Genomic DNA, 27,267 nt, shown 5'->3' with positions numbered 1-27,267 from the left:
ATTATCAGGAAGCACTCAATTAATTTCCACTGTTATGCAGATGATACCCAATTATACTTATCAATAAAGCCTGATGAACCCAATCAGTTGGCTAAACTTCAAGTCTGCCTTAAGGACATAAAGTCCTGGATGAGCAGCAATTTTCTGCTGCTAAACTCAGATAAAACTGAAGTTATTCTACTTGGCCCCAGACAAGAACTAAGAGAAGAGACCACATTTCTCCTGTACTGGCTCCTCTTCATTGGCTTCCAGTAACATTTAGAATAGAGTTTAAAATCCTTCTCCTTACCTACAAGGTTCTTAAGGGTCAGGCTGCTCATGTGGGGACTCTTGAATCCTTCATTTTGAATTCCTGAGTCGTTGGGCCTCTTAAAGAGTTTGATCTTACCTGCTCTTTATGGAAAGCGTCTTGAGATAACACTGTTATGAATTGGTGCTATATAATTAAAGATTGATTGATTGATTGATTGATTGATTGATATTCTCTCAGTAGAAGATTAATAATCAACAGATCTATTGATGGATTACTTATCCAACAAATGAGTACATTCAGTACCTGCCAGTAGCTCCTCATTAGTTGAAAGGACACTCCACATTTGAGGTCCTGGAGGCGGTTTAAACACTAAAACAGTTACAGCTATAAAGATCAAACACTTTATTGATCGGATTTGTATTTATCAGCTCGTGGATAATACTGGACACTAATACTATTTACCTTATATATGCTTCGTCTGGGTAAAATTATCATGGACGGATAGCGCGCAATTATCATGGCTGCTCATGTGGGGACTCTTGAATCCTTCATTTTGAATTCCTGAGTCGTTGGGCCTCTTAAAGAGTTTGGTCTTACCTGCTCTTTATGGAAAGCGTCTTGAGATAACACTGTTATGAATTGGTACTATATTATTAAAGATTGATTGATTGATTGATTGATTGATTGATTGATATTCTTTCAGTAGAAGATTAATAATCAACAGATCTATTGATGGATCACTTATCCAACAAATGAGTACATTCAGTACCTGCCAGTAGCTCCTCATTAGTTGAAAGGACACTCCACATCTGAGGTCCTGGAGGCGGTTTAAACACTAAAACAGTTACAGCTATAAAGATGAAACACTTTATTGATCGGATTTGTATTTATCAGCTCGTGGATAATAAAGCTGGCACAGTAGCTGGTCCAGCCGCAGCGTTTGGTTGCAGCTGATCTCACATTCCTCAACGTGTCCATTATAGTTGTTACATCCAAAGCGCCTCAGGTTACAGCACGCGGACAGGCAGCCCACACGAGCGCACGGACACATAGACGGAGAGCGCGCGAGGGCACAACATGGGTGAGTCTATAGACACAAATTTTAATATTAAACGAGATAAAGGGACACTACACTACATTAATGTACAGTGCGTTTTAACCATGCTTGCAATATATTTACACATTTAAATGTCTAAATGGATCTTATGTATGTGCGTGCGTTTAATATTCATTTTTGATATAATTACTTGGTTAATTGTTGTGTTCAAACTGACATACTTCCCTTCCTTCGTGTTAGATTTACTTAAAATGTGGTCTGACCTCTCAAACTTCTATGCGCTATTATAAAATACGTAAAGGCAGGTACCTGTCGTTACAGCATCATGGGAATAGTAGGCCGCATTCGAGTCTGAGTGATGCGTCGTTTGCGTTGACACACTACATTACCCAGAAGGTTTGGCGCTGTCTTACGTCAACTGCAATCACGGTTGTATCTCCAACATGGCGTCGCTGGGAAGGAGGCGCGGTGTCCCAGTAAGCAGGGAGAGGTCAGTTACTCCACATCTTGGCCATTAAGCGAATATTTTTTTACTGTAATATATCGTTTTGTAGAATTCGAGATTTGCCAGTTCCCTGGCGCGCATATCGTTTGGGTTTTAAAGTTAAACGCCAACACGACAAGTCGGGATTTTATCTCATGGTTAGCTAACGTTAGCTGGCTAACGAGTACAGCTTGCTAACGTTAGCAAGGAAGCAAACTAGCGGCTCATGTGATGTTTTGGTCATTTCACATCAACCGATCACCGATGAGGAAAGTTGCGTTTAGCCGTGCGTGGGTGCCTACGCTGGTGTGATATGCTGCGGTTCACGGGCTGCACAATCCCGCCCGAGCTAACAGTGTTGTCCGCTGTTTGTCGACCTGTACTAAAGTAAATCAGTCCTCAACTTAGCTGGCCAGCCCTCCAACTTTCTGCCATGCAAAGTCAGCCGATGTAATCTAACCGACGCTCATGTACATTATGTCGTTTGCACGGTGATCCTCAAAAGACTTTCGCCAGCATCCAGTACGCCTGAAAATTATTTACACACTTGGCCAATACCCCGCTGTCTTTGAAGGCGAGTTAGCTTGGTATGTAGCTAGCTTTTAGGGTTTGCTTGTCAACATGCACTGGAAGGCCTCAGAGTGTTGACACTGATCCCCGCGTATGTGTTTGTCATATTTAAAGGTTATGTACAAATAAGCGGGAAAATAACAGTTTGCAGGAGTGTTAGGATTGAAAATATTGGTCGATTAATCAGCGAGACGATCGATAGAAAAATGTTAAAATGTGCGTTTTATTTGTTTTGAAAAAAACGTGTAAAAGTCGGTGATTATAGATTCACCGATGTAGCGTTTTCTGTGTTATTCTGTTTTTCACATTATAGAGGTTTTTGGCTGTTGGTCAAACAAAGTATTTTGTTACAGTAAATCAGTTTTCAAGACATGTTGTGATCATTTGGTAATTTTGCCGTTTTATAGACATGATTTTGTGTATATATAAACACACTTGAGATTATGGATATCCAAATGTCAAGATCTATATGGGGAGGACACATTCAAGGACATGAACTGAAACTGGCGTCTTAATGTTGTAAAAATATGCTCACACTCACTCACCACATTGCACACAAGGTTGAATCATTTCAACTAAATGTTATCAAAGTATTAGTCATGGAAATTGTATGAAAGAGATGTAGTTTATTCAGCATGTATTATGAGTACTGACAAAGGAAAAATTAAACCCTATGCTGACATTTATCAGTAGAAGATAACGTTTAGTCCATGTTTTTATTTTACTTAACACATGCATGTTAGAGAGTATATGTTCTAGGAATTAGATTATATTTCTTCTTACGATAAACCTTTTGGAATTTAAGTTGTGAAATCATTTCGGTAAAATAATCAGATGGGAGTTTTCTTTTTTTCCTCAGTAGTTCTACACAAAACTTATGAGTACATGAAAAATGGAGACGGTGTAAAAATGTAGGCAAACCAGATTCATATCTGTTGAGTCTGCCCTCTGCTCTTTCTCTCACTGTTCCTTGCCGATTTTTCTGTGTCTGCACAGGGGAGTGATGGCGGCGACAGACTGCTACATTGTGCACGAGATCTACAATGGGGAGAATGCACAGGACCAGTTTGAGTATGAGCTGGAGCAGGCACTGGAGGCCCAGTATAAATACATTGTTATTGAGCCCACACGCATCGGAGATGAGACGGCCCGATGGATTACGGTGGGCAACTGCCTGCACAAGACGGCCGTGTTGTCAGGCGCTGCTTGCCTCCTGACACCGCTTTCACTGCCCGTTGAATACTCGCGCTATGTAGCGTTGCCTGCTGGCGCCCTCAGTGTGGCCTGTGCTGCCCTCTACGGGATTTCGTGGCAGTTCGACCCCTGCTGCAAGTACCAGGTGGAATACGACAGCCAAAAACTCTCGCGGCTGCCCCTGCATACACTCACCTCCTCGACGCCCGTGGTATTGGTACGCAGGGATGACATCCACAGAAAGAGACTCCATAATACGATAGCACTGGCTGCCCTGGCGTATTGCGCCAAGAAGATCTACGAACTCTATGCAGTATGAGTGCACTCTGAAGAGGGTTTAAGAACCAACAGAAAAAACGAAAAAACAAACAAAAAAAAAAGGAACCTATCCACCCCCAGATGTAAGAAAAGTGGAAGTCATGATCAGGCCCAGCAGTTAGCTCCACACATGTGGTGGGTGCTTCCATTTTGAACTTTGATCAGAGGGATATAGTTAAAACAAGAAGGAATTGTTTTTTTCCCTTACATTTCCTTTACTTCTATGTGACGACAACAGCACAGTTATCTCTGTAGTACCCTTGCGCCGCGTCCCCAGCGCCCTCCACCTGAATTCTTGACACACGACGAGCGAGTGCACAAGGGTATGGCAGCAGTTCCTCTGGACTGAATTGTATTGCAGTTGAAAAGGACAGACATGTTTTGAGTACCATGCTCTTTTTCCCCTTTCCCTCGTAGTTTTACTGTACCCCTTTCTTGCTGATCAGTACATCACCCTTTCATTAAACATTAGGATATTTCAAACTCACTTTTCTGTATTTTATTTTACTTTTTTTTTCATTAAATGGATTCTACATGATGTCCAGAAAAGAGAAAATAGCTGCAAGTTATTTGAGATTGTGTCTTGTTCATGTAGATTTTCTTGTTTAAAGGAGTGCATAAGATCTTATGTGACGATACTGTTGATCAATGTCCTCTTTTGGAACACTATGAAAATACTAACTTTTGGAAAGTCACATTTCGCACATGCTTATAAAAATGTATATTACATTAACAGTAAGCCAAACCCTCTTGAAATTTAAATATCGACACTATTTGGCACTACAGATGATAATTACACAACGAATTCTAAATTCATATTTTCTTGTGTGTGTTTATTCAGTGGTTCTTATTATGTGTTGCTGTGTGGATCAGCAGTTTTTAAATCTGTGGTCCAGAGAGGAGGTAATACTAATGATGAGGTGAACAGAAATAAGTTTGAATGATGTCAACAATTGGGGAAAAAAAGTGCCGCAATAATTCTGTTAAGGTCACTGAAAAGTGACTGAAAGGAAATCTTATTTAAATGACTTTTCACAACAATTTTATGTTCGACAGAAGTTAGCAAATGAAAATCTTTTTAATGGTACATCTGTTCATTAAGAGTTTCCTGTAGAGATTTATGTGTAAATCCCTGAAAACCTCCATTAAAACAGTGTATCAAAAATAAATTCCATCTGTTAACTTACATTTTGGCAGAGTTTAAGTAAGTGTTGTGATCACATATTACACATACAGACAGCTGTGACTGGTAGCAGTCTGTCATGAAAATGTAGAAACCTTGCCTTCGCTTCATCAAAACAGTTTGGCAACGGTTTCTGACATGTACAGACAGTCTATAGCATGTTTTACGCTGGTTTGGAACAACTACTGCAAAGAGTTGAGCTGCTCATGAAGATGTTCAGCCCTGGATATTGATAAATGTAGACACAATGTCCTGAATTTTTTTAAAACAAGGTGCTTTTCTTTCTTTTACCCTCAGTACATGATGCATACGTAGGTTAAAAGTGTATAGTTTGCTAATAATTGTGTACAGTCTTATTCACACCGACATGTTGGGTTTGCAAACTCAGCCTTGGCTCAGTTTGGCTCTTTGTTGGACCTGGAAAACAAAACACAAGCACAGGCGTGTTGAAATTAAATTAAAATGCATTTATGCGCACAGGGCACCTAAAACCTTTTTAATGCTTTTTCCTCTCATCATACATGTCAACCTTCATGAGACAAGCAGAGACTTAAACAGTGGAACAGGGACGGCCTGAGACTCATCAGTTTGCTGATTTGTGGCCACAGCAGTCTAATTATTAGTCTGCTGACCTGCTGCTGACACTAATGCTGATCCACAGGAGATGGACTGGTTTTTTTATCAACCATTTCAAGGCGGCACTACTGGATCTAGCGACGCCTCAGTGATTATAAAGAAGATATTATTCATTAGGGTGATTATCATTAGTGTTTCTCTACTGACAGTCACGGTAAAAGTTTTCTCATTACATTTCATCATTTCTTAGGACGCCTGGAAGAACAGTCTGAGGCCCTCTTGATTTGTTGCACACATTAGGTGATCTGTTTGACTGTTATTTTTGTATGGTTTTTTTTTGGCATTTGTGCCTCTTTAATTTTATTCGACCTTCCGATCAAGGAGAGTCATTTCTCAGTTTAAAAATAGAGCTCTGTAGGTTTATTTGGCTGCTCATGCCCCCTCCCCTCCTCTGCTCTCCTCTCCTATACATGCACATGGGCACGTCAGCCCACTGGCTCCTTGAAACTTCAACTCCCATAATTCCTAGTGGGCGGACAGAGTCGGCAGCCCTCGCTGAAGCACACCCCGGTGGTCTGGTCCCCGTCAGCCGAGCCCGGAACTGCTCACAGCAACGAGTCACGCTGCTGTTTTGTGCAGCAGGAGAAGAAGTGAGGTGAGCTGTAACTACAAACCAGCGCTAATGAAGGAGTTAGTGGTTTATTCCAACCAGGAAGCTAGCTAGCTAACGTTAGCATTAGCATCCCCAGGACTAGTCTACCTGTGCCGTGCATGAAAGTCACCGATGTGTTTTGTCATTTGTAATTGAAAGGTTTTAACATTTAAACTCGTTTGTATTGTGTAAAAAGTGAAACTAGACTTTATCAGCATTGTTAATAATTGAGATGTGTTGGACTTGATGTGCTAATTGACGTATTTCACCAGCCAAGCGCTGTTATTTTCAACATGTATGAGGAAGAGTATTTCAGGCATACTAGTACCAGTGATCTCAGGGAAAAGCACATTTTCCTCCAGATGTCATCAGATAATCTGATCTGGGTGTGAAGGCCATGTCATGACAGATGCTCGAGTCATCATGCTCACATTTAGGAATATCTTCAGCTGCAAGGACAAACACAGACACTGAAAAGCTTAAACACAGCAACAATAATCAGAGTATTTTTAATGTGGTGTTCAATGTCCAACTGGTAAAATCACTTGTTTAAACACAGATCAGGTGTGTGTGTGTGTGTGTGTGTGTGTGTGTGTGTGTGTGTGTGTGTGTGTGTGTGTGTGTGTGTGTGTGTGTGTGTGTGTGTCAAATGGTACTTGTCACTGTTGCCATGCTGGTTGTTTGTGTTGTGTTTTGGAGGCAGGACAAGTGGAAGGGGCTTATCTAAATGCACCGGACATTAAAACATTTACAATCCCTTTGGCATCGGGGCTCGAGAGCTTACAGGACACACACATACACACGTCAAGGTCACACTGTGGCTTGTTAAAACCCCTTGTTAGTGTTTTTATTCGTCTTGTATGAAAGTATGATATTTGCTCACAAAACCAGGGCCTGACCTAAAGAATGGTGCTGCAACAAGCAGTTGTTTTCATAATGAAATCTTGATAATTAATTCCCCCTGGGGGTTATTAAAGTAATTCTGATTTCTGATTCTGATTAATTTATCTTAAGTGTAAAAAAGATGTCAAATGAAATGAGTCATGTCTTCAAATTGCTTTCTTAGTCTGATGGTCAGCTAATAAAACCCCAAGCAGCGCAAAACATCACATTTGAATATATTTAACCTGCAAAATAATTTCTATTGATGGACTCATCAATTATTTATTCTCATTGATGGAGCCCCAGATACCAAAATAAATAGATGTTTGTCCACAGTGGTGGCTGTTATTACCATTCATCTGACAGAGATATTTTGGGTGATAATTTAAGTTTAAAAAATGTTTTAAACAGACCTTTGTTGTGTGACGTTTCTGTAAAAGAGCAAAGGATGTGAATCAGTAGCTGCAGTTGAAAAAAACTCTCTAAAGTTTTGGAGCTTTTGTTTGCAGGTAGCTCGTGTGATTGTCAGTCATGGAGCGTGTCATGGGAGGAGGAGTGCTTCAGCTGGTTTTAGCAAGCGCGGGGCTCTTGCTGCTTTATCGGATACTTGTTCGTCTGAGACCAGGAGCCGCTCTGCAGGACGCTGTGGTGGTCATCACAGGGGCCAGCTCTGGACTGGGGAAAGGTCGGCCTCCTGCTGGTTTCTTCTACTCTTCAGCTTACAAGGATAAGAGTATATTTAATAGTCATCATCCAACAGAGTTTCATAACAAACTGAAGGTCTCAGCCCCTTCTTGCCACACACACACACACACAACATATAAACAGATGGTTAAAATGACAAATTAACAATAGATTCAGTTATTTATATGCATATGCACGTACACACACAGAGGAAACAATTCAGTAATGTAAACAACAGCAACATAATGGAGATGGGGCGGGGGAACACACACACAGAAGCTTTACCTTCATATGCAGCTGCTAATTTCAGTTGGGTACTAGTAAGATCATTTGTTAACGTTGTCGTGCAAGTGCTTGGCACACACCGTAACAAAGAGGTGTGTTTTCTGTGTTGTAGAGTGTGCACGGGCCTTCCACGCTGCAGGCGCACGGCTCGTGCTGTGTGGGCGAGATGCAGCCCGCCTGCAGCAGGTGGTCCAGGAGCTTACGGCAAGTTCAGCAGGCTCCCAGCGGCAGGTGTGTACGCCCCCGTCTGAGATGTTTTCCCTCCAGGTTCTCCGCTCTGTGTTCCTCTGTTGTATATCATTTAATTGAAACCCAAATATTTGAAGTAAAAAAAGTAACTAATCACGACTTCTTCTTAGGCATTAATTTTTCTTTACCATCGTGATTTTATCACGTAATAGTAGCAAGCTATGAAATAACTGTTCTGTTCAACCACCAGACTTACGCTCCCAGCACTGTTATCTTTGACCTGGCTGACACAGACACGGTGGACAGAGCTGCAGAGGAGATCCTGAAATGTTACGGACAAGTGGATGTCCTCATTAATAATGCTGGAATCAGTTACCGTGGCAACATACTGGATACCCACCTCTCAGTTCAGCGGGATGTTATGGAAACAAATTACTTTGGGCCCATCGCTCTTACTCAAGGTCAGTTGAGGAGCACAGCTTGGACTGTGGAACTTTTCAATAGCTTTTGGTGACCAGATCTGAGCAGAATACGGGTTTAAAAAGTTAGAAAAACACAGGGGAGACCAATGGAGACCATGGAGGCATTGTTTAAAGGGTCTAAAAGTTAGAGTTTTATGGAATAGGGGGTGGTGTTAAGTGGCAGAGTCATAGCTCTCATGGTTTTTGTTGCTTTGGCTTCAGTGATAAGGAAAGGAAGTGACAGAGACATAAACATAGAGCTAGATCTTACTGGATATTTTCAGATGTCCTCAGAAAGGAAGCACAATATTTACACCTGGAAGCAGCTTCTCCACTCACTCATTCTGCTTTCCTCCTTTCACAGCTCTCCTGCCCTCGATGGTTTGCCGGCGCAGTGGCCACATCGTTGTCATTAGCAGTGTCCAGGGCAAGATAGCCATTCCTTACAGATCAGCTTGTACGTTGTTTTTTTTTCTTTATATAATTTAAGCAAATTCTCAGTGTGGTTGATTGGAGATGAAGCAGCACTCTGGTTTGTACACACTGTGGTCAGATGCTGCCTCCAAGCACGCCACCCAGGCCTACTTCGACTGCTTACGGGCCGAGATGGAGCGCTACGGGATTCCAGTGACCGTCATCAGTCCTGGGTACATCCGAACGAGTCTGTCGGTCAACGCCGTCACAGGAGACGGCTCCAAGTACGGAGGTGAGTCAGTGAAATAAAAGTGTGGCTCTACACTGACAATAAGAGAATAACAATCAGTGTGACAAATGTGCAGTTGTAGAGGGAAGGAGGCAAACAACCGATGTGTATAAACACGACATGGCCCTGCAAGAACAATAAAAGTGGTTTAATTTTCAGAGGGTATCGACTGTAAAACCGATGACTTGTGGTGTGAGTGTGTGGCCACACACACGGCCACATTTCCAATAATGCTTTGTGCTGGCTTTTCTCCTGATGATGATGTTTCTAATAATAGACACTTTTGGTGCTCGCATTAGAGCCTTTGTGTACGTGGCATCTACGAATGTGCATCATATTGATGTTCTCACATAGAGGAGGTTTTCTCTCAACACATCCCTTGCAGTGTGATCAGTTGGTAAAATAAACATTTGATCACAGATGGGTTACAAGGCAGGTTTATTTGTGTAGCGCATTTCATCAACTGTGCATTTTGATGTACTTTTCACAACAGGCTAATAAGAATTACATTAAATAGGAGAAAAGCCAAAATGGAAGCAGAAAAAAACAAGAAAAATGTTCTGTATTAGTTGACCTACTGACTCTGCGGTCACCCTGCTTTCAGTTTTGGATAAAACCACAGCTTCGGGTTGGGACCCCCAGGATGTGGCTCAGGCGGTTCTGAAGGCTGTCCGTCAGAGGAGCAAAGATGTCGTTCTGGCAGGACCTCTGCCCTCTCTGGCCATCTACCTCCGCACACTGTGGCCTGCACTCTTCTTCAAACTCATGTCCGCTCGCGCTCGCAAGGAGCAGAAACCTAAAGATGAGTGATGGCAGCAGCAGCAGCAGGTGAGGACCGAGAGGCTCGCAGGGGCACGTTAGAGTGTAACGGACTGCTTCACGTGGAGGCCAAATGGACAGGAGACGCGAACAGATGCAGCTCTTCACTAACACTTGCCAGCATCAGGCCAGGACTCAAAGCTGTGCTGTGAAGTCGGTTAGCATGTCGCTCTAAGTGACTCCTCGTTATGGACTTGGCTTACAAGTAAAAAGCATTAATGTCTCACTTGTAATTTAGATGTCAGTCTGGTCTGTCAGGCCTGGGAAGTACTATTTTCCAGAACAGGGTACTACTACTGTCTCCATGTCTTCTGCTGTCCCACTGTTTTCAGCCACTTTTATCACTTCATTTCAGTCCAGAGGAGCAAAATGTGTTGTATTGTTTTGATGGGTGAGAATTTATTTTCTTGAATGGGGCCAGCAGAGAAACTCATCCACTCATCTATCCCAGGAAAAGCTGACAAAACTAAACTGTTAATAACAACCCTAAGGCCACATACTTTCCTTGTAAAAGTTTGCATTTAAACTTCACTCATCATGAAGTGCACAGTGAATACAAACAACAAGCATGTTTTATAACTATCTTTATACACAGAATAAAAACACCCTTTACAAACTGAAAACTTTAAACAGGGTTTTTCCTTTTTAGATGTTCTCTTAATATTAAGTTAAAACACTTTTTCCGAAATGTTAACAATAAATAGTCCAAATAACATTTTACATTATGTTACAAAAGCGCAGTGAATACTGGAATTGACATTTGTACAAATAAATCCTTCAACAGGACAAAAAAAAAAAAAACATGCCAGATTCAAAGACAAAACCTGCTGTTTATTCCTCTTTAAGAGTCATCTTCATTGTTTCCTATCTAGTGTGAGAAGATGACGCCTTTTCAAATGTCTTTCACAAATGAATTAACATCACAAGAGCTTTTACATTGTAGTCAAAGCCCCCAAGGTGCTTAAAGGAGGCCAACGTTTAAATTCCCAGTTGTGGAATGGCAACAAGAGCTCTCCTAAAATTTACACAGAGATGAAGTTAAACATGTCGACAAGACAAAATGTCCACAATGCTGCACGTAGATGATGCTGGTAAATTGAAATTCAGAGAACAACTGAATGCATTGACTCTGGACTTCCCATGGTACGCGTGTATTCGCAACAGTGAACATCGCAATGGTGAAATTACCCGGAGAAAATACTTAAACGTGGTAATTTACCTTCAAGTTCATGACACACAGAGTGGGCTGATGTTAAAGAGATGATGAGCGTTTAGGAGTCAGTCGTGTTGGCATTGGCCATAGTGTTTTGTTAGCATCCGATATCAGTACTAGTCAATGGGGGGGGTTTATGTTTTCTGTACAACCAATCAAAAGGTTTTACTTGGAATTTAAAGAACATAAAAATATGTGGAATGATAATTACGGCTTTAGTGTCGACTTCCAACAGTTTGCTTTTGTTGAGTTTGAGTGCAACTACTGGGAACTTTCAATGGTACCCTAGACTATTTTCATTTCAGGTGGCCAGTCACATTATGGGGGGGACTAAAAATGGCTCTACTTGTTTCTTCAATTCTTTGCCTCATGCAAGAGAGCTATGGTGTTTTACCGTAGTAGCCGAGTGGAAAAAACTCCCAACTACTGTTGCGAAGTTATTTAAAACTAGATTAAATATTTGGGTATATAATTAACATGTAAAAAAGTGGCAAGTGAAAGATGAGTATGTGGGAGACTAAAGCTGATATTTCTTCTCGACTCGTTTACGCCACAACAATCCAGCCTGAAGACCACTGCATGAAATGACTGGCAATGGACACTGAACTCCAGTATGATTTCAGCACAAAATGAAAGGTTAGCATCTGTAGCGCTGCCAACAAACACAGTCAACCAACAAAAGCTGCCATTTTGCATGTGAATATCAGAAATGATGAACCTGATTCGAAACACACATGGCAGGCTGTGTTCCTAAAACGCAAACAATAGAACCTGAACTGATGAAGGGCACTGATGAAATGGAGGGCAGTATCGGAGGATTTTGCTTCTACCTGCCCTGCTGTGTTGTGCTCTACTTTTGCGACTGAGACCACAGTAACAATGCTGACTATGACAAGTATTTCACCACATTATCTCTCTCTCTCACTGCCATTACTTTAAAAAGAAATCACCCTCTAGCAGCTGTTTGCCACCAGCTGGGGTCTGAACTGCACATTTTGGCGGATTTACACATTTTGGGGGTTGATATGAGAGTTAGGACAGACGCGCACACACACACGCGCAGACACACACACACACACACACACACACACACACACAAGAGCAGGAAGAGACAAAAGATCAGTGAAAATGTTGTTTAGATATGGCATAGTAATTTCCTGTACATGAGGTTGTGTTTTGTAAACGCATTTGTGTTTCTAAAGTGTTTTTAAAGGGCATTTCACCTTAAAGAACAGTTCAGTGAAACCAACTCGTTTCAAACTTGCTTTGAACAATGGTCGAGGTTCACCATTATTATTGCACTTTTACAAACAGGGCAGGGATGGCTTTAGGGGGGTTGGTCTTTCTCCACAGCCGTCTTTTCTCCTGAGTAGGAGGGACAGCGTGGTGACAGTCTGCACAGAGAGGAGAAACCTCTCCTCCAGTCACTCAGGGACTCATGTCCTCCAGAGCCATGCTCTCATATCCTCAGGGTGGTGGGATGGAGGGCTCGGTCACAGCCAGCTCCTGAGCCAGGTCATTGAAGCGAGCGATGTAGTCCACGCTGCTCTCACTCATCATACAAGCAAGCTGAGAGTCCATCTGCAAGCACAACCAACAGGCTTTCAATGTACAACAGCATGACAACAGCCTGAACAGCAGCGAAAATATGGTGAAATACGAGTTAAATGGGAAGATCGATCTCACTCCCATATCTGTCTGTGAAATATAAGGCTGCAGCCTCTTAGCTTTGCACAAAAGCTAGAAATGAGGAACAGGGAAACAGCTAGCCTGACCCTATTGAAAATTAATGCAATCCACCTACTTCACAGCCAGGACATAGTCTGGACCCTACCCCTTCTTTTCTGACATTTCTAACATTAGAATTTTGTACAAATTAAACAGCCAAGCTAAAACATGTTAATATGTGAGCTATAGAGATGCTGGTAGATAGATTTTGTTTGGGTGGAGCGAGGCTAGCTGTTTCCTGTCTTTATGCTAGGCTAAACTAACTGGCTGCTGGCTGTAGATTCATTTTTAGTGGTATCCCATCTAACTCTGGGCAAGAAAGTGAATATGCGATAAAAGTATTTCCCAGTGTCAAACTATCCCTTTAACAAGGAATCTAATTTTAAAATGCAAATTTTGAGACAAAGGCTCCTTTCACTTCCTTATCACTTAATGAGAAGGGGTTCAACTTACTTCTGCCACATCAGGAAGGCCACGGGACTGAAAAGAATCATGGGAGTTGCAGTCCAGGAGGCTAGGTCCGAGCAAAGCCGTGCCACTGGAGGGGCCAGAGGGGGTTAGGGTGGTCCGCCTTCCCTTATCAGGAGAGACCATGCTGGCTGGAGAATAGAAGGGAGAGCACACATGAAGAGTAGAAACAAAGTCGTCTTCATCGCCACATCTGCAGATGACTCAGTGTTATTGTGCAGTAATAAGATAATGAATATTTGAAGGAACAGGAGTTTTTTGTGAAGGTTTACTCAAAATAAAATGTTACTTGATGAGCGCCAGTGACACAAAGGGAGCAACTCTTTGGATATGAAGTACACAAAGTTCAGTAGAGCAACAAGGACTAATAAAGACATCTGAAAAAAGAAAAATAGTAAAAGTATCTTCTTGTACAGAGAAGGACTTACAGAGCAGGCATCCCAAAGTGGAGTCCGTTGAGTCGCTGGGGTACCACTGGGGGTCATGGCTGGGCGATGGGATCCAGCCTCTGGACGGGCTGACTGAGGGAGACGAGGCCAACAGTTTGGAGCCGTCACTGTTGCTCAGCTTGGCTGGAGAGAGAGCGGCCTCCTCGCCTGCGTCAGAGTAGGCGAACAGCCATTAGAGCATTAGTTAACATGTTTTTAAACTATCCTCTAATGTCTCATGATAACACACACACACACATCACACACGTAATGTTAGCATGTAGGATGGAAACACACACACGCACCATAGTGGGCCGAGTTGATGGCCAGCTCGATGATGGAGTCACTGATATGTGTCTGAGTTTCTCCGGGGGCGAGAGCTTCTTCAGGAGGGCCAGGGAGAGAGATGTCCAGGAGTGAGGCTACACTGGGCGGAGACAGGAGAGAGTCCCCACCACCGCTCACTCCAGGAGACGGAGGACGCACACCATTCTGAGAAAAGAAAATTTGTTGCTTTGTTTACCCTTGGTTTCCCTTTTTGAATGATGAAAACAGACTACATGTACTGGTGTAGAGAGTTATTTCCTCTCACGCTCACCAGAACGTGCTAATTGGCTGGTGGCTGTAGTCTTTGCGGTGTGTTCAAGTGCAACTAAAAAAAGTTCCACTTTGATACTTGGAGTATTTGTTTTAATATTAAAGCCATCATGTTGTCTTGCACCACAGCTGGTCAATGCTGCTCTGTGTTTAAAATAAATAAATAAATAAAATCACTAAACAAAACCTGGACCACACATCATTCATGACGAGTAATTCACCAGAGGGAGGAGAAACTTTAATTAAATTATGCTTATGATAAGTCAGTTAAAGTAATAATTAGATTATTGCCCTGCTCTGGTTAATAAGACATATTACACATGACATATTAAGGCCATTTAGCATAACTGTGGAGATGAGGAGGAGAAGAGGAGGAAGGTTTGTATCAGTTTATGCATGTGTGTATGTGTGTGTGTGTGCTGCTGACCTCTGGGACATTGTGCTGGAGGAGTTGAGAGTCCGGTTCAGCATTCACAAGGGGTGTGGGGGCGAGCAGGGTGCTGTTATCAACACTGGGAGAATTCAGCTCCCGACACGGACTGCCAGGGATGATGCCTGCAGTCTTCGCAGCCAGGTCAATGGCACCTGAAATAGTATTAACAGTTTAGAAACACAAGGGATTTGTCACATCAGCACATACCTGATGCGTATGAACAGGAACTGAGACTAGCATGTGAACGTGGACCTCAACAACAATTTGAATACAAAAAATGAAAGCTGGAGTAATGGAAAAAGCAAGCTCTTCCTCTGAGAGTGAGTAGGTGTAGAATGTTGTTTTCGTGTTTTTTCCCTGCGCAAAGGAGTAAAACCACATTGACTGTCAGAGATCACATGGGTGTAAAGCAAACATAAGGAAACATATTTCTTAAGAATATTGTTGGTGGTGCGTATGAAGCCTTTAACTAACCCTAACCCTAACCCCAACTATCAGTTAAGTGTCATGTGGAGGGTTCCTTTTAATTTAAGAGGTCAAAAATGTAGTTTTGTTTTGTTGTTTATGTAGACATCCTGTTTTGCTGAGCCCAGTTAGTGAAGGAACCATGTCATAAAATGATAAGTTTATAACCCAATTAAAGGAGAGCTTCAAAATAAGAAGAAAAGAATCTTTACGTGCCGTTTATTTTTTTATTCTTGTTAAACTTATACTGAACTGAAAACTTAAACAGTACCACAAATTATACTCTATCTAGAATTTAACAGGGCTTTAATAAAATAGAAAAAGAGATAACTTATTAAAAGCACTACGTACTGGAGAGCTGGCTGGCTGCTGCAGAGCTGGACGCTGCGGGGGAAGCTTTGGTTAGGACGGGGCGGGAGGAGGGAGCCAGGCGAGTATGGATTGGCCGGAAGGATCCAGTTCCTGCGGGAAGAAACAGGAAGCGAAGCAAGCAAGAGATTAGCAGAGCTCTTGTTTAAAAAGAGACCTGACATGTTGTTATGTACAGAGAGCACATTAGCTGAGTGTATTACCAACGTCAACATATAAATAATCTTATTCAAAGGCACACCACTCAAGAACCCGAGAATGATGTAGCATAAGAGTTTTACACAACGCTGTGGGGAAAAGTACTATCACATAAACATTTCCGTCTTCTGCTGACACAGATTTCTAATGTAGGCGGCCTGATAGAGTACCTGTGGCAGAGGAATTGGAGAGGATGGAGAAGGAGCAGACATGCTGAGGAGTATCTCCTGTAGTTCGGGGTAGGAGTGTTCGCTGTGGACGAAACAGAGGCAACTGAATTACATGTACAGTTTATCTTTTAGCCTACTGACATGGCAGTGAGATACACTATAAAGACATTTACAGCGCAAACAATAAGTTAACATTTAACTCCTTCCCAATCAAAGCCCCAACACCGACAACTGTGAGGACTGGGACACAGCTTGTACATACGGTTACAGTTTCTTGCATCACTTCTTACACAAATTCAACATTTTTTAAATTATGACAGATTTTTTATGCAAAATTTTCTACTATTTTTCCTTCATGTTCTCTGATGGGCAGTATTTGCGGGGACAGTTTACATTAAACTGTACGAAGCAATTTAGATGGTGTTCATTGCGAAAGCACAGAATAGTTCTGTTTGTCTCTTACCTGAACTACAAGTGGTTTCCGAAGTTGTCTGTTCCGAGGTTTTCTCTGTCTAGAAAGGAAAAGATCTGACTGCATCTGCAAAAAAAAAAAGCACAGTAACATTTGTGCATATTCTTGTGGATGAAACACCAACTTAGTCTGTGTACAACTGGTGTAAAAAGTAACGCATATCTGTCTTACACTGATGGAGTCGAGCTGCTGTCTGAGAGCTAGCTCAGCTTCCTTGTTGGGGGAAAACATTCTGTTGTGCCGAGAGCTGTTGGGAGGCAGCGTGGTGGGTACTGCAAACACACCGCCTTCTGAGTCGCTGCCTGCAGTCGACCCCAGCAGAGAGCGGGGAAGGTTTCGCCCACCTGAAGGGGAATAAGTAAGATGCGTCATGTGAGGAAGGAAATTACTTTGAGAATAATGTCTAAATTCACTGAACAGCATCCAGTGATTCTTTGTGTTCATTTCCAAGCACTCACATAAAAGCAACTAGTTTACTTGTATTGGGCTTTTCTAATAATACTGAAAAATATTGTGTACAAAGTAAGTATTCAAACAATCACATATCAAGGAGTTGCACAACATTGCAACTTCCTATTATCAAACTAAAACAACTACAGCACCATCAGCACACACACATAATCAATCACAGTAATATCAGCAACCCCCCCCCATGTCCCATAAATCAGAAAAGCAGCTTTGTGGGTCTTTATAAAGCATCCTCACTCGTCTTTGATATTTTGTTGAATATCAAATCAAGTAAAACACAAACAAGATTTTGTAATACAAAAACCAAGTAGCTACAATGCTCAAGACTGCAGCTGCAATTCTGATATGACGGAAACATTTTGCGCATATAATGGAGCTTTAAAGTATGTGAGAGAGACCAACAAGTACCTGAGACTCCAGCATTTGGCATGTGTAACCTGGCCCCTCTGACAGAGGCCTGCTGCCGGCCACAGCTTGGGCTGCGAACGCCTGCTATGGGACCCTTCCCTGGAGGTGTGAGGGCCTGATTTTGCTCCTCCGGTTGGGTCTTTAATGGTGATGTCGCTGTGGAGCACAGCTCTGGTGCCTGGAGGTGGAGACGCATCATTAACACCATCTGCTCTACAGCACATGTACTGTTGCGTTTTTCAGCTATGCTACTGGGATGCATAAAATTACATGTCTTCACTCTTGTACCCTTTTTTGACTGTTTAACACAAAAAAATTATGGCACCAAATACAAATTAAAATGGGTATCTAGCAACCAGCAACAACACTGTGAGAAGTAACAGCGAATCCCTACCAAAGGTTTAGGGTTGACTTCAGTGGCAACCAGCTTGAGCAGGCAACGCAGTACTCGGTTTGTCCTGCTGGGCTTGGGCTGAGCCAAGGCTTGTCCATTTTCTTGGTTGTTGGAAGGAACTGCAATGGGCTGCCACTCATACTCCAGCTGCAGCTTGCCAGGCTTCCCAAACATCAGGTACAGCTCGGCCAGGGTGACGTTTTCTGCGTCGCGGGTGCTCCAGCCCTCCTCTCTGATCTGCTCAACGACTCGTTCTTTGGCTGCCGGTGCAGAGCCCTGTGACATTCCCTCCTCTGAACCACTCACTGGAGGTTTGGCTGGAGGAGTCTGGTTGGCCTCTGGGGAAGAGGTGCTCGTGTTCAGCTCCTCCTTACATTGCTCTGATGAGCTTTCTGCACCACTACACAACCTCTCTATGCTTTTGGCTACTGCTAAACCACCACTGGCCTCCACGCCAGTACAGGTTTTTCCCCCCTCAGAGGGTCCCGTCCCAGTTCCCTCTTCCCTTGGAGCCACAGTGTGCTGAGACAAAGCAGGGACACAAACAGACTGAGGTCTTTTCTCCTCTACCTTTGTAGAACTGTCTTGTGAAGGCTCAGGGTTAAGAGGCTCAGCTCGTCGACCATCACCCAACACAGTCACTGAACCACCACCACCTCCAGCAGCAGCAGCAGCGGTGCCGCCCCGTCCAGATTTGGTGCCAGTCCGAAGTGGTGGAGCCGTGTGAATACCCAGAATCTGGGCAGCTGGTAATTCCTTGGCATTAGGCCGGTTCTTGCCGCTCTCTAGCCAGTGTACAGTGCAGGAGGCCTTGGAGTGAACCACGCGTGCCACACCGGGCAGTGTGGTCAAGGTGCTGCTCTCGGCTGGGAAAAGAAAGAGCTCCTCCTGCTGGGTTTTGCAGGGAGAAGCTGTGCTGGACTGGCCGCCCTCCAGAGCCTCCCTCTCCCTAAGACTCTTGAGCTGAAGAGCCAGTGTCAAGGACTCAACACAACCACTGTTATCAATCATCTTATCAAACCATTAGCTGATAAGATTAATTACTTATAAGAACATTTTTTAAAGCTCACTGTTCTGCATTGTCACATGACGACTTTGGATCAAAGACTTGTTACGCCTCTCTCACACTTATTCTAAACTGAAATGCAATCAAGACTGCTCTATGAAGTTGCTAACTATATGATGTTTAAGGATACAATCCGCTGGTCATGGTACGCCCACTTCTGTTTCAGATATTCAATGAGGCTGGAGACTTTCCTGTGGAGCTCCACAACCATCCTGTGTTGGAAAAGACACAAAAAGAGAAAGTTTTTGAATGACAAAAATTGATGTTTGTGAATTTGTCCTTTCTTTCATTGAAAACTATCAAACTCAAATGTCAGGTATCAGAGCACTCTGAATGCACCTATAAGAAGTTTTCACAACAGATCCTGTTTGCAACAGCTCTAGCTCAGTCTAATAACAAACTTAGACGAACAAGAATGCCAACTAAATTTTCATGGATTTTAGGTGATATTGATGTTGCTGTATACTGATTGTTACTGGAAGCTTTTGACAATGACTTTTGGTGATGAATTCCTCTGAAACATTAGCTAACAGGCATGTCTGACCTGAGGCGAGGGTTGTGGGCTAGACTCTGAACGCGGGCCCAGGAGTGGTTACTTCGTGGTTGGAGCTCCACTGCCACCTTCAAGGGTAGACGCACTGGTTTCTGGTCCTCCTCATCACTCACTCCTGCAGGGAAATGAGGACACAGTGAGAAACACAAATAAAGCTCTCTGAGGAGAAAGGTCAGGTGTTCAACGTGAAATGTGCATTACAGCTGGCAGTGCTGAAGAGTTGAGTATGCCTTCTTGCAAAGTTTCATGCTTAATGGATTATCATGGAACAAAAACACAGAAATCAAAACTAATGGTGCTGAAGAGGAACAGAACAAAACAGGACGAGGCCATTTGCCAAGATTTTCTGCAAAATACTGAAAATAAACACTGGTTTCTCAAAGTTTGCTGAGTGTCTGTTATTGAACAGAGGGGTAGGTGGCAGCCAGTCAGATCCATTCATCTCCACCATCTCCCTCCTCCTCCTCACTTTGCTCCCACAGAGTTACCATGGAAACCACTAGCCCACACGCTGCCATTGTTATTGCCAAAACCCCGCCCCCACAAACCATGTCCCTCGCCAACGCTGTGGTTTATATTTTCAGCGCTGATGTTTGTTTAATTCGTTTGTATAGTATGCGTTGGGTGCCTGCGCATGCACATGCTCACCATCTGGGTCACAAAGTTTCTTCAGTGCACGACACATGGGCGCTTTGATTCGCAAGTTCCTCCCTTTGGAGCGTACAGTGGTGGCCCTGCTCAAACAGACAGAATAACAATGAAATCCTCAGGGTGTTTTTTAGAAAAAAACTTTCTGGATCACATTACACTACAAGTAGTAGACAAAAAACAAAAGCATTTTTAAATACACTAGCCATGCACTAAGTTGTATTGTACCATATCAAACAATATATTGAAAGATCCCCTTTAAATATCGCTCAGTGATGTTAGAAGTCTACTTGTTAAATGTTAGTGTTGCTAATGTGCTTTTCTTGAATTGAATAGAAATGATGATTTGTTCTGTGTGTGGCACATCTTCCATTTCTTTGTACAACCCTGTGTTGTGTAATGACAATTAAATGTCCTTGAGGTTTCATGCAAATACACCCTTTGTGTTATTCAATATACAATTTGAAAACAGAGTGAGTGGGCTACGCTTTCTTTCACTTTTACAGCAGACTTACCCTTGCTGGATGAGTTCGTTGAGCTTTGCCACGTTCTTATCATCCATTACTGCCGAAGACAAAACACAAAGCCAGAGAGACGTTTACGACATCGTCCCTCAAGAGCAGCTGTCCCCCATGACTGGGAGCATGCAGTGTTCAATTACATCCCTTGTGTCCCAAGCTAACAGCAAAAAAAAACACACACACCAAACAACTTTAAAAAGCATTCAAGCACATGTACAGCCTTCACTTACATCCTCCAACTTTTTTTCGGAGCTCGGCATAGCAGATGAGGCCGTACAGTTCTTGGGAGGATTTCTTCAGCACTCTGGAGTACGCTAAGAAGGAAAGGTGGCACAAGTCACAACAGTGCTGCAACCAGCAACACAGGAGGCATGTGTTTGCTAAATAAAGATAACACAACTGTGACACTGAGGACTTTTTGTACTGGAAAGCACTTATCTGGAGAGCTTTTTGACATATTGTTTGGGAGAAGGTCTCCCTGCTTAACAAAGTGCTACATAGACATCAGGGTGAGACTAAAGAAAATTGTCCTGGATTAGATTAGAAATTGATATTCACATTCTCTTGATTAACACTATTAAGTCTGGGTTTTTTGCCATGACAGTGACTGTTTTAAGAGGCACTGTTAAAACAAATTCACAACACTAACACCATTTCAACGCAAACAAATTGAGATATTTTAACTGGTTGACTAGATTTGAACAGCTAAGCCTTGTCCTTGTGTGAAATAAGCTAAATTTGCCTTCACAGCATGACAAACTGAGTGAACAATATAATCTAAAGGCCCTTTCAACACCTGGACACACAGCCTCCATGTTACCTCTTCAAGACAGCTCTAATGGACATAACAGGATAATTGTGACAAGATGAGATGGTTCATATCACAGATTAATATTGTAAAAAGAGATGTTAAATATGGAGCTCCGTCTCACAGAAACAAATACTTTTCTACCCTCCAACCTTCAGTGAGACTCAGTAAAATCCCACCTGTTTAGGTGACAAAGACAAAGGGCAGCTCACCATTGGTAAAGTCAATGTGTTTGGAGATCTTGTGCCAGGTCCGATAGTAAAAGTGGCGGACCTGCTCCTTGTTCTTCACCATGTTGGCTGGCTTGCCTCTTTTCTTGTACTTCATTGCAATGTTGTTCTGGATAGCCTCAAAATCCTTCCCATGCTGGACACCAGGGGAGTAGAAATTAGATTAAGATGTTACATATGAGGACAAATGTTAACTATGTGTGCGGTATCCTGTGATACATAACATAGATGCCAGCGCTTTAAGTTAACGTTTATGCCACATAAGGTAGTGGCCATCTATTTGGTTCTACCACTTACTTCGTACAGCCCCTCAAAAAAGCTGTTTTTGTCCTCTGCACTCCAAGACTCCCACTGCCGACGGGCCCTCTTCTGGTTACCGGCTTGCTCCTCCTTTTCAGCAGACCCTTGGCCCTTGGAGGCCTTGGAGACTCCCCCTGTGGACCCAGCCACAGGCCCCGACTGTCCCACTGCTCCTTGGGAGGAAGAGCCATTCTCTGCCCCTGTGTTACACAGAAAGCCGGGGAGCCCACAAATCCATCAGTCATGAAACACAACAAAAGTGAAATATCAGAGTAAAAAAAAATGTAAGGATTGAGCCAAATGTTTTGATTGACTGTCCTGGCAGTTTTGTATAGCATGGAAAGAAAACACCATTGTAGTTCTGGGAAGTGTGGTTTGGAAGATGTTAAAATACATGCACACAAAGCCACCCACTGCCATTACACTGCAAAACCTGCAGAGCCTCCCCCCTCTGTGGTTCAGCTCTGGCAAGGAGGCAGGAAAGCAATCAGTCCCTACGGCCAGGTCCACTGTACACGGGTCCAAAACCAACTCGTGGTGGGCTCCAATGGCCAAGTTTACCCTGCACAGAGCACTGTGCCAGAAGGCATTAACACAAACGCAGAGGCAGTTGCTGTTGTATTACTGCACTTTGTTAGGATGACTGTGGATTTTGAGCCAAAATAGGTGTTAATTTACAATTGCAAATTTGTGTGGCTTATAGGCAAAATCCTAGAAGTCTCTCTTTTAAAATAGATGGGAACCAACATAGCAGCATATCAAAATAAGTGGGGCTTTGTTGGTCGAGTGGTCAACAACTATCTAAATATAAATTTGATCAAACAATTACAGTCTCTTTCTCTTTACAACAACAACGACGAAAGACATCAGAGGTATCATCAGTGATGCCTGTCAAAACACACTTATATAGCAATATACTTTAAATGTTTACTTTTGTCTGATCTGAGTCCAGCTCATTTTTACGAAAGAAAAAAAATTATACAATGTCACTGCAGATTAATTAAAACACAGTGAAACTAGTCAGTAATAAGTCATCACTAAATCTGTGAGGAAACAAAATGAGTAATGTACAGGTTTCTGGTTGGTGGAGTTGCACTTTAACAACAAAAGAGCAGAAGCCACTACAAGAACTGTGAGTTCACAAACCTACTGAATGGTCCTGCTGCCCCACCTTTCTTTGAGTCTTGTCAGATTGGTGGTAAGGAGATCAAAGAGGAGAAGCCTCATTTACACAGATGCATTTAATCAAGCCAGTGCTCGGTTCATGTTTATCATAATTTGGGATCACTCATCGATGAGGCAATACCTCGGTGTTGAAACATCCATCCCGAGAGCCTAAAGTCATCTCTAGCTTTAGTTGTTTGTTCTGACACACAGTGAAACTATTTCAATTCACCACTGACAGTGTCTGTGATTTGCTAAAATGAGAATGCACCACTCTGCCATTTTAGTCGATTGTTGCATTAACATTGTTTTGCGTTGGCATGTGTACTCAAAATGTTAATTCACCAATTGGTTGGATCGGTGGATCATAAAATTGTTGGCAGAGGACAATAGATCATCCTGCTTTTTCCTATTGAAAAATAAATAAATGCATAAAAATAAATTAAAGCATGAGCAGCTCTCTAGAATAACAATGCACCCTCTCTGTATTAGCTCCCTGTCCTCAGTTCCATGCCAAAGTACCAAAGTGTAAAACCAACACTCACTTCATTATACCAGTCTTGACAGACCTGTGTTTTTAAACCATTAATGGCGACTTTCCAAATAAATTGCAACTGAAACTAGTCAGACGACATCCTAATTGATATTTAAGTGTTGCCTTGTGGCTCTGCTCCTTCTCACAGAAATGGTTCACAGGATGGTGTTGCAACTTGGGCTGAGGCAGCCAGAAATCTACCCAGAGCACAACCCAGCCAGTGGCCCTGAGGGAGTGCACACCAGCAACAAAAACAGCATCAGTGTAGCCATCACTCGTAAACAAACTGTAAACACTGTGGCGCCGACGCAACTGTGAGCAGACCCCCTGCTAATCCCACCTATGCACACTTTCCCCCCGGGCCGGTCACCTACGGTACCTTTCGATTTTGCCCCGCCATGTCCATTGATGGCAGAGCCGATTGAATCCTTCCGGATCCGTTTGCTCGGAGGTCGAACGCTTGATCGGAGAAAATGATGCTGGTCGTGACACGGAGGGGCGGGCTCCGCTGAGGTCTGGGGATGCTGGGTCGAGCCTAGCCCGGTTCGGTTCGGTGGAGAGGCGGGGAGGACGGGAGCTGAACCGGGGCTGAGACCCGTGGCTGATGGATTAAGAATTTCCACTCCGTCGTCTCCCTTTGTACTGCGCTCCTCGCTCGCCTGCTCTCCGCTCTCCTCCTCGTCGCAACCTTCGGGCTTTCTGGACGGATTCCTCCTCCCATCGACACCGATCCCCTCCCTGGAGCCCAGTGTCATGCTGCCAAAGCACATTCAGGGGAAAATTGTCACATTAGGAGCAAAGCGTTGTGCGAAATTAACTTCTAAAGACGACGTTCACTGTCTCTCAACATGGCCGCCGCTGTTTGTTTCAAATCCCCTCTCCAGTCCCGACAAAACAACACCAAATATATGCATTTAACGTCTTGAGATTAATTATATTCAACAACCAAAATAGTTCAGTAACTGACGGTAGTGTTTAACCAAGTGTCTTTCGGCTCAAATTGGCAATATTTTAGGTTGAATTTGAACTAAATTCAAATGCGAGCGCTTTTCAGTTTAGCGCCCTGCAGAAACGACAACGAAACCCCTCGGTGCATTCGACCTCTAAATAAAGTGTTTATTTCAAACATTGTTTTACCCATTTTCATGCTCTTCGGTAGTGGGCGACGTCTTCTTTCTCTTCACCATGAGTCCGACCGGTTAGATTGGCAAATGCTGATCAAATTGAGCATAATAAAACCGAGACCGATCTCTCCGCTTTCTGCCCTCTCCTTGCTCTCGCTTCGACTGAGCTGAACTCTCTGCGCAGTTCAACTGTTTTCTCTCAGCAACAACATTACTTAATGCCTCTTTGCAACAAGAAATAAAACTACAAAACCACAGACAAATAACAGATACCCGCTGCATGCACTGAAGGGTAATTGTCTATCGCCCCAGTCGGTCGAGCTCATTTTAATTGATACGCAAAGATACTTTTATTAACCTGCGTGCAAAGTGGACTTTGCTTGTCACTACGTCACCATCGCCTCCAGAAATTATGCCTGAAAAACTATTTTCTTTCAGATACATCCTGCAATATTGTAAGGCTTTGTGACAATGCTGCATTTGCTCACATCACTGTCGCCTCGTACTAATAATTAATCATACTTCAAAATCAGCACCAGGCTTTCTGTGCCCAGTGCACACCAGGACCTGGTGTATTGCATTTGTAAAATAATGCTTTAATGAGTAAACTCCACATCTTTTGGCTATTGTGTTTACTCAGTTGGTATCTACTAACTATTCATTGATGAGCATTCAGAGGGGTGGCAGCGTAGAGGAATGACAGCAGCAGAAGGCTAGAACAAAGAAAGGTTCATTGCAGATGAGCAGCTTGAGTATGAAAGTGATGAGGAATACCCTCCCTTTTTAACAATCCGACACAGCCTTTAAATCCCCTTTCTGTGTCATCTAAAAGCTAAATCTCAGACAACTTCCATCAGCCACAAAATATATCTGACCTAAACACCAGTGAAACCACTTGTAAAGTTTATAAACATGTACTTGTCCTCTTGAGAGCTTAACTTCAAGTAATTGTAATAATAATAATAGATTAATGTAACTACTATTTAATTTATACTCAGGTTTCTCAGACACTCAGATGAATCTAAAGTCTGACAGCAACACACTGAAATCCACTCCATAGACTTACATTAACTTACATATTTTCCCTGCAATGTTACAGTCCTTGGTGACTAGTGATGACTGAAGTAGTCTAACCACTTGTCTGGTACTATTCTACAAGGTTGACGTAACTTTAGAAATGTAATGTAGCACTATTGTAATGTATGTATACTAACAGTGGTCGTTAACCTAGTTGTAGTAAACTGTATTACATGTATACAAGAGTGGCCTCCATACATAACGTGGTACCTAGCATGGCTGCTCTTGTTGGCTAACGTTAGCTAACGTTAACGCCATGACAGTCATACATAACGTTACAAAAGCTGCTTGTAACATGATGATTACGTTAAGCAGAGCCTAAAACAGTTTGTTAGTTGGACACCGCTGTCACAGTTTACCTGAAGTGGAAGCCTGATGGTGGTATTCCCAGTCGACACACAGGCTAGCATCGCTAGCTGGCGGCAGCCGTCCAGCTTGTTACCGATGACAGTTCCTGCGGTTCGATTAACCACGCGCATAGACACGCCCACTACAACTGGAAAACAAACGCTGTGATTGGTCAGAAATACACGAGGACGACGGTTAGAATTTGATTGACAGGAGGCTCCACCAATTGGTAGAGAGAGAGGCCCTGCTAAGAACCAATCGCCGTTCTCTTCCTGTCATACCGTGTAAGTTTACCGATATGGGTTTTTAAAGTTTAAAGACGACCTCACTCTCCAATAAAATAACATTTCGCTCAGTTATGTAATGTCGTTTCAACGACATTTGATCTCCGTTTTGGATTGTTTTGGCGCTCTAAAAAGAAGTTCCGCCCATAAAGTGACTGACATTTTGAAAATCAAATCAAAATGTGGAATTTAGAGGACGCGCTTGAATTCATTCCTGGCGTACGCCGAAAATCAGCCGGTTGAGTTAAATCAGAGCTTGATATTTACGGCTGTAAAACACAGACTAAAACCATGGCTACAACACACCAGCCAGAAAGCACACACCACACGACACAAACGGCTTCTGATTCAACGGCATCTGCACTTTTATTTGCGTTGCTCCCTCAGACTCAGGCCAGACTTCCCGGTGATAAAAACAAGCGACACATACCAGTGTGCTGCAAGGGTTCGCTTGTTTTCATGACTCATTGATAGACCGGCGGGGAGGA

At 42.9% G+C, this 27,267-nt stretch overlaps 3 protein-coding genes across 5 annotated transcripts in view; 2 read left to right on the top strand and 1 right to left on the bottom strand.

Annotated features, from left to right (window-relative positions):
- The window catches only part of dhrs7b (dehydrogenase/reductase (SDR family) member 7B), a 100,149-nt gene extending 89,038 nt beyond the window's left edge, over positions 1-11,111 (top strand). The window contains exons 1-7 of one of the 2 annotated variants that reach the window (XM_070847321.1): positions 6,175-6,290; positions 7,679-7,854; positions 8,251-8,369; positions 8,578-8,788; positions 9,153-9,245; positions 9,342-9,494; positions 10,096-11,111. In XM_070847321.1, coding sequence (XP_070703422.1) covers positions 7,701-7,854; positions 8,251-8,369; positions 8,578-8,788; positions 9,153-9,245; positions 9,342-9,494; positions 10,096-10,301 — 936 coding nt within the window. In that variant the 5' untranslated portion in view covers positions 6,175-6,290; positions 7,679-7,700 and the 3' untranslated portion in view covers positions 10,302-11,111. Of the gene's footprint in view, positions 1-6,174; positions 6,291-7,678; positions 7,855-8,250; positions 8,370-8,577; positions 8,789-9,152; positions 9,246-9,341; positions 9,495-10,095 lie in introns of those variants that run through there. The other variant, XM_070847322.1, reaches the window with a different exon arrangement.
- tmem11 (transmembrane protein 11) lies at positions 1,735-5,014 on the top strand. The gene is made up of 2 exons (XM_070848710.1): positions 1,735-1,800; positions 3,361-5,014. Exons 1-2 carry the CDS (start codon positions 1,754-1,756, stop codon positions 3,875-3,877), a joined length of 564 nt encoding a protein of 187 aa, XP_070704811.1. The 5' UTR covers positions 1,735-1,753; the 3' UTR covers positions 3,878-5,014.
- cramp1 (cramped chromatin regulator homolog 1) lies at positions 10,923-26,582 on the bottom strand. 2 transcript variants are annotated; one of them, XM_070847318.1, is made up of 20 exons: positions 26,507-26,582; positions 24,326-24,702; positions 22,245-22,447; positions 21,930-22,083; positions 21,140-21,223; positions 20,904-20,952; positions 20,389-20,474; positions 19,732-19,855; positions 19,318-19,399; positions 18,122-19,084; positions 17,728-17,905; positions 17,023-17,195; positions 16,843-16,917; positions 16,380-16,461; positions 15,994-16,104; positions 15,172-15,329; positions 14,453-14,639; positions 14,148-14,315; positions 13,705-13,850; positions 10,923-13,104 (listed from the first exon to the last, which is right to left on the bottom strand). In XM_070847318.1, the coding sequence occupies exons 2-20, from the start codon at positions 24,699-24,701 to the stop codon at positions 12,991-12,993; spliced, it is 3,513 nt and encodes a 1,170-aa protein (XP_070703419.1). In that variant the 5' UTR covers position 24,702; positions 26,507-26,582; the 3' UTR covers positions 10,923-12,990. The 2 variants fall into 2 exon arrangements, with proteins under 2 accessions (XP_070703419.1, XP_070703418.1); XM_070847317.1 differs by lacking the exon at positions 26,507-26,582 and adding an exon at positions 25,084-25,292.
- Between the last annotated feature and the right edge of the window lie 685 nt (positions 26,583-27,267).

Source organism: Pempheris klunzingeri, chromosome 17 (assembly GCF_042242105.1).
Source record: "Pempheris klunzingeri isolate RE-2024b chromosome 17, fPemKlu1.hap1, whole genome shotgun sequence".
In the NCBI taxonomy this organism is placed as follows: domain Eukaryota; kingdom Metazoa; phylum Chordata; class Actinopteri; order Acropomatiformes; family Pempheridae; genus Pempheris; species Pempheris klunzingeri.
This window is presented reverse-complemented; position numbering and strand designations above follow the sequence as displayed.

Coding starts and splice junctions, on each gene's coding strand:
- cramp1 (XM_070847317.1), bottom strand. CDS start 25,133: ATGGTGAAGAGAAAGAAGACGTCGCCCACTACCGAAGAGCATGAAAAT. Junction 19,400..19,731: donor GCCCACAACCCTCGCCTCAG/GTCAGACATGCC, acceptor TTTCCAACACAG/GATGGTTGTGGAGCTCCACA. Junction 14,316..14,452: donor CATCAACTCGGCCCACTATG/GTGCGTGTGTGT, acceptor ACTCTGACGCAG/GCGAGGAGGCCGCTCTCTCT.
- tmem11 (XM_070848710.1), top strand. CDS start 1,754: ATGGCGTCGCTGGGAAGGAGGCGCGGTGTCCCAGTAAGCAGGGAGAG. Junction 1,801..3,360: donor GTCCCAGTAAGCAGGGAGAG/GTCAGTTACTCC, acceptor GTGTCTGCACAG/GGGAGTGATGGCGGCGACAG.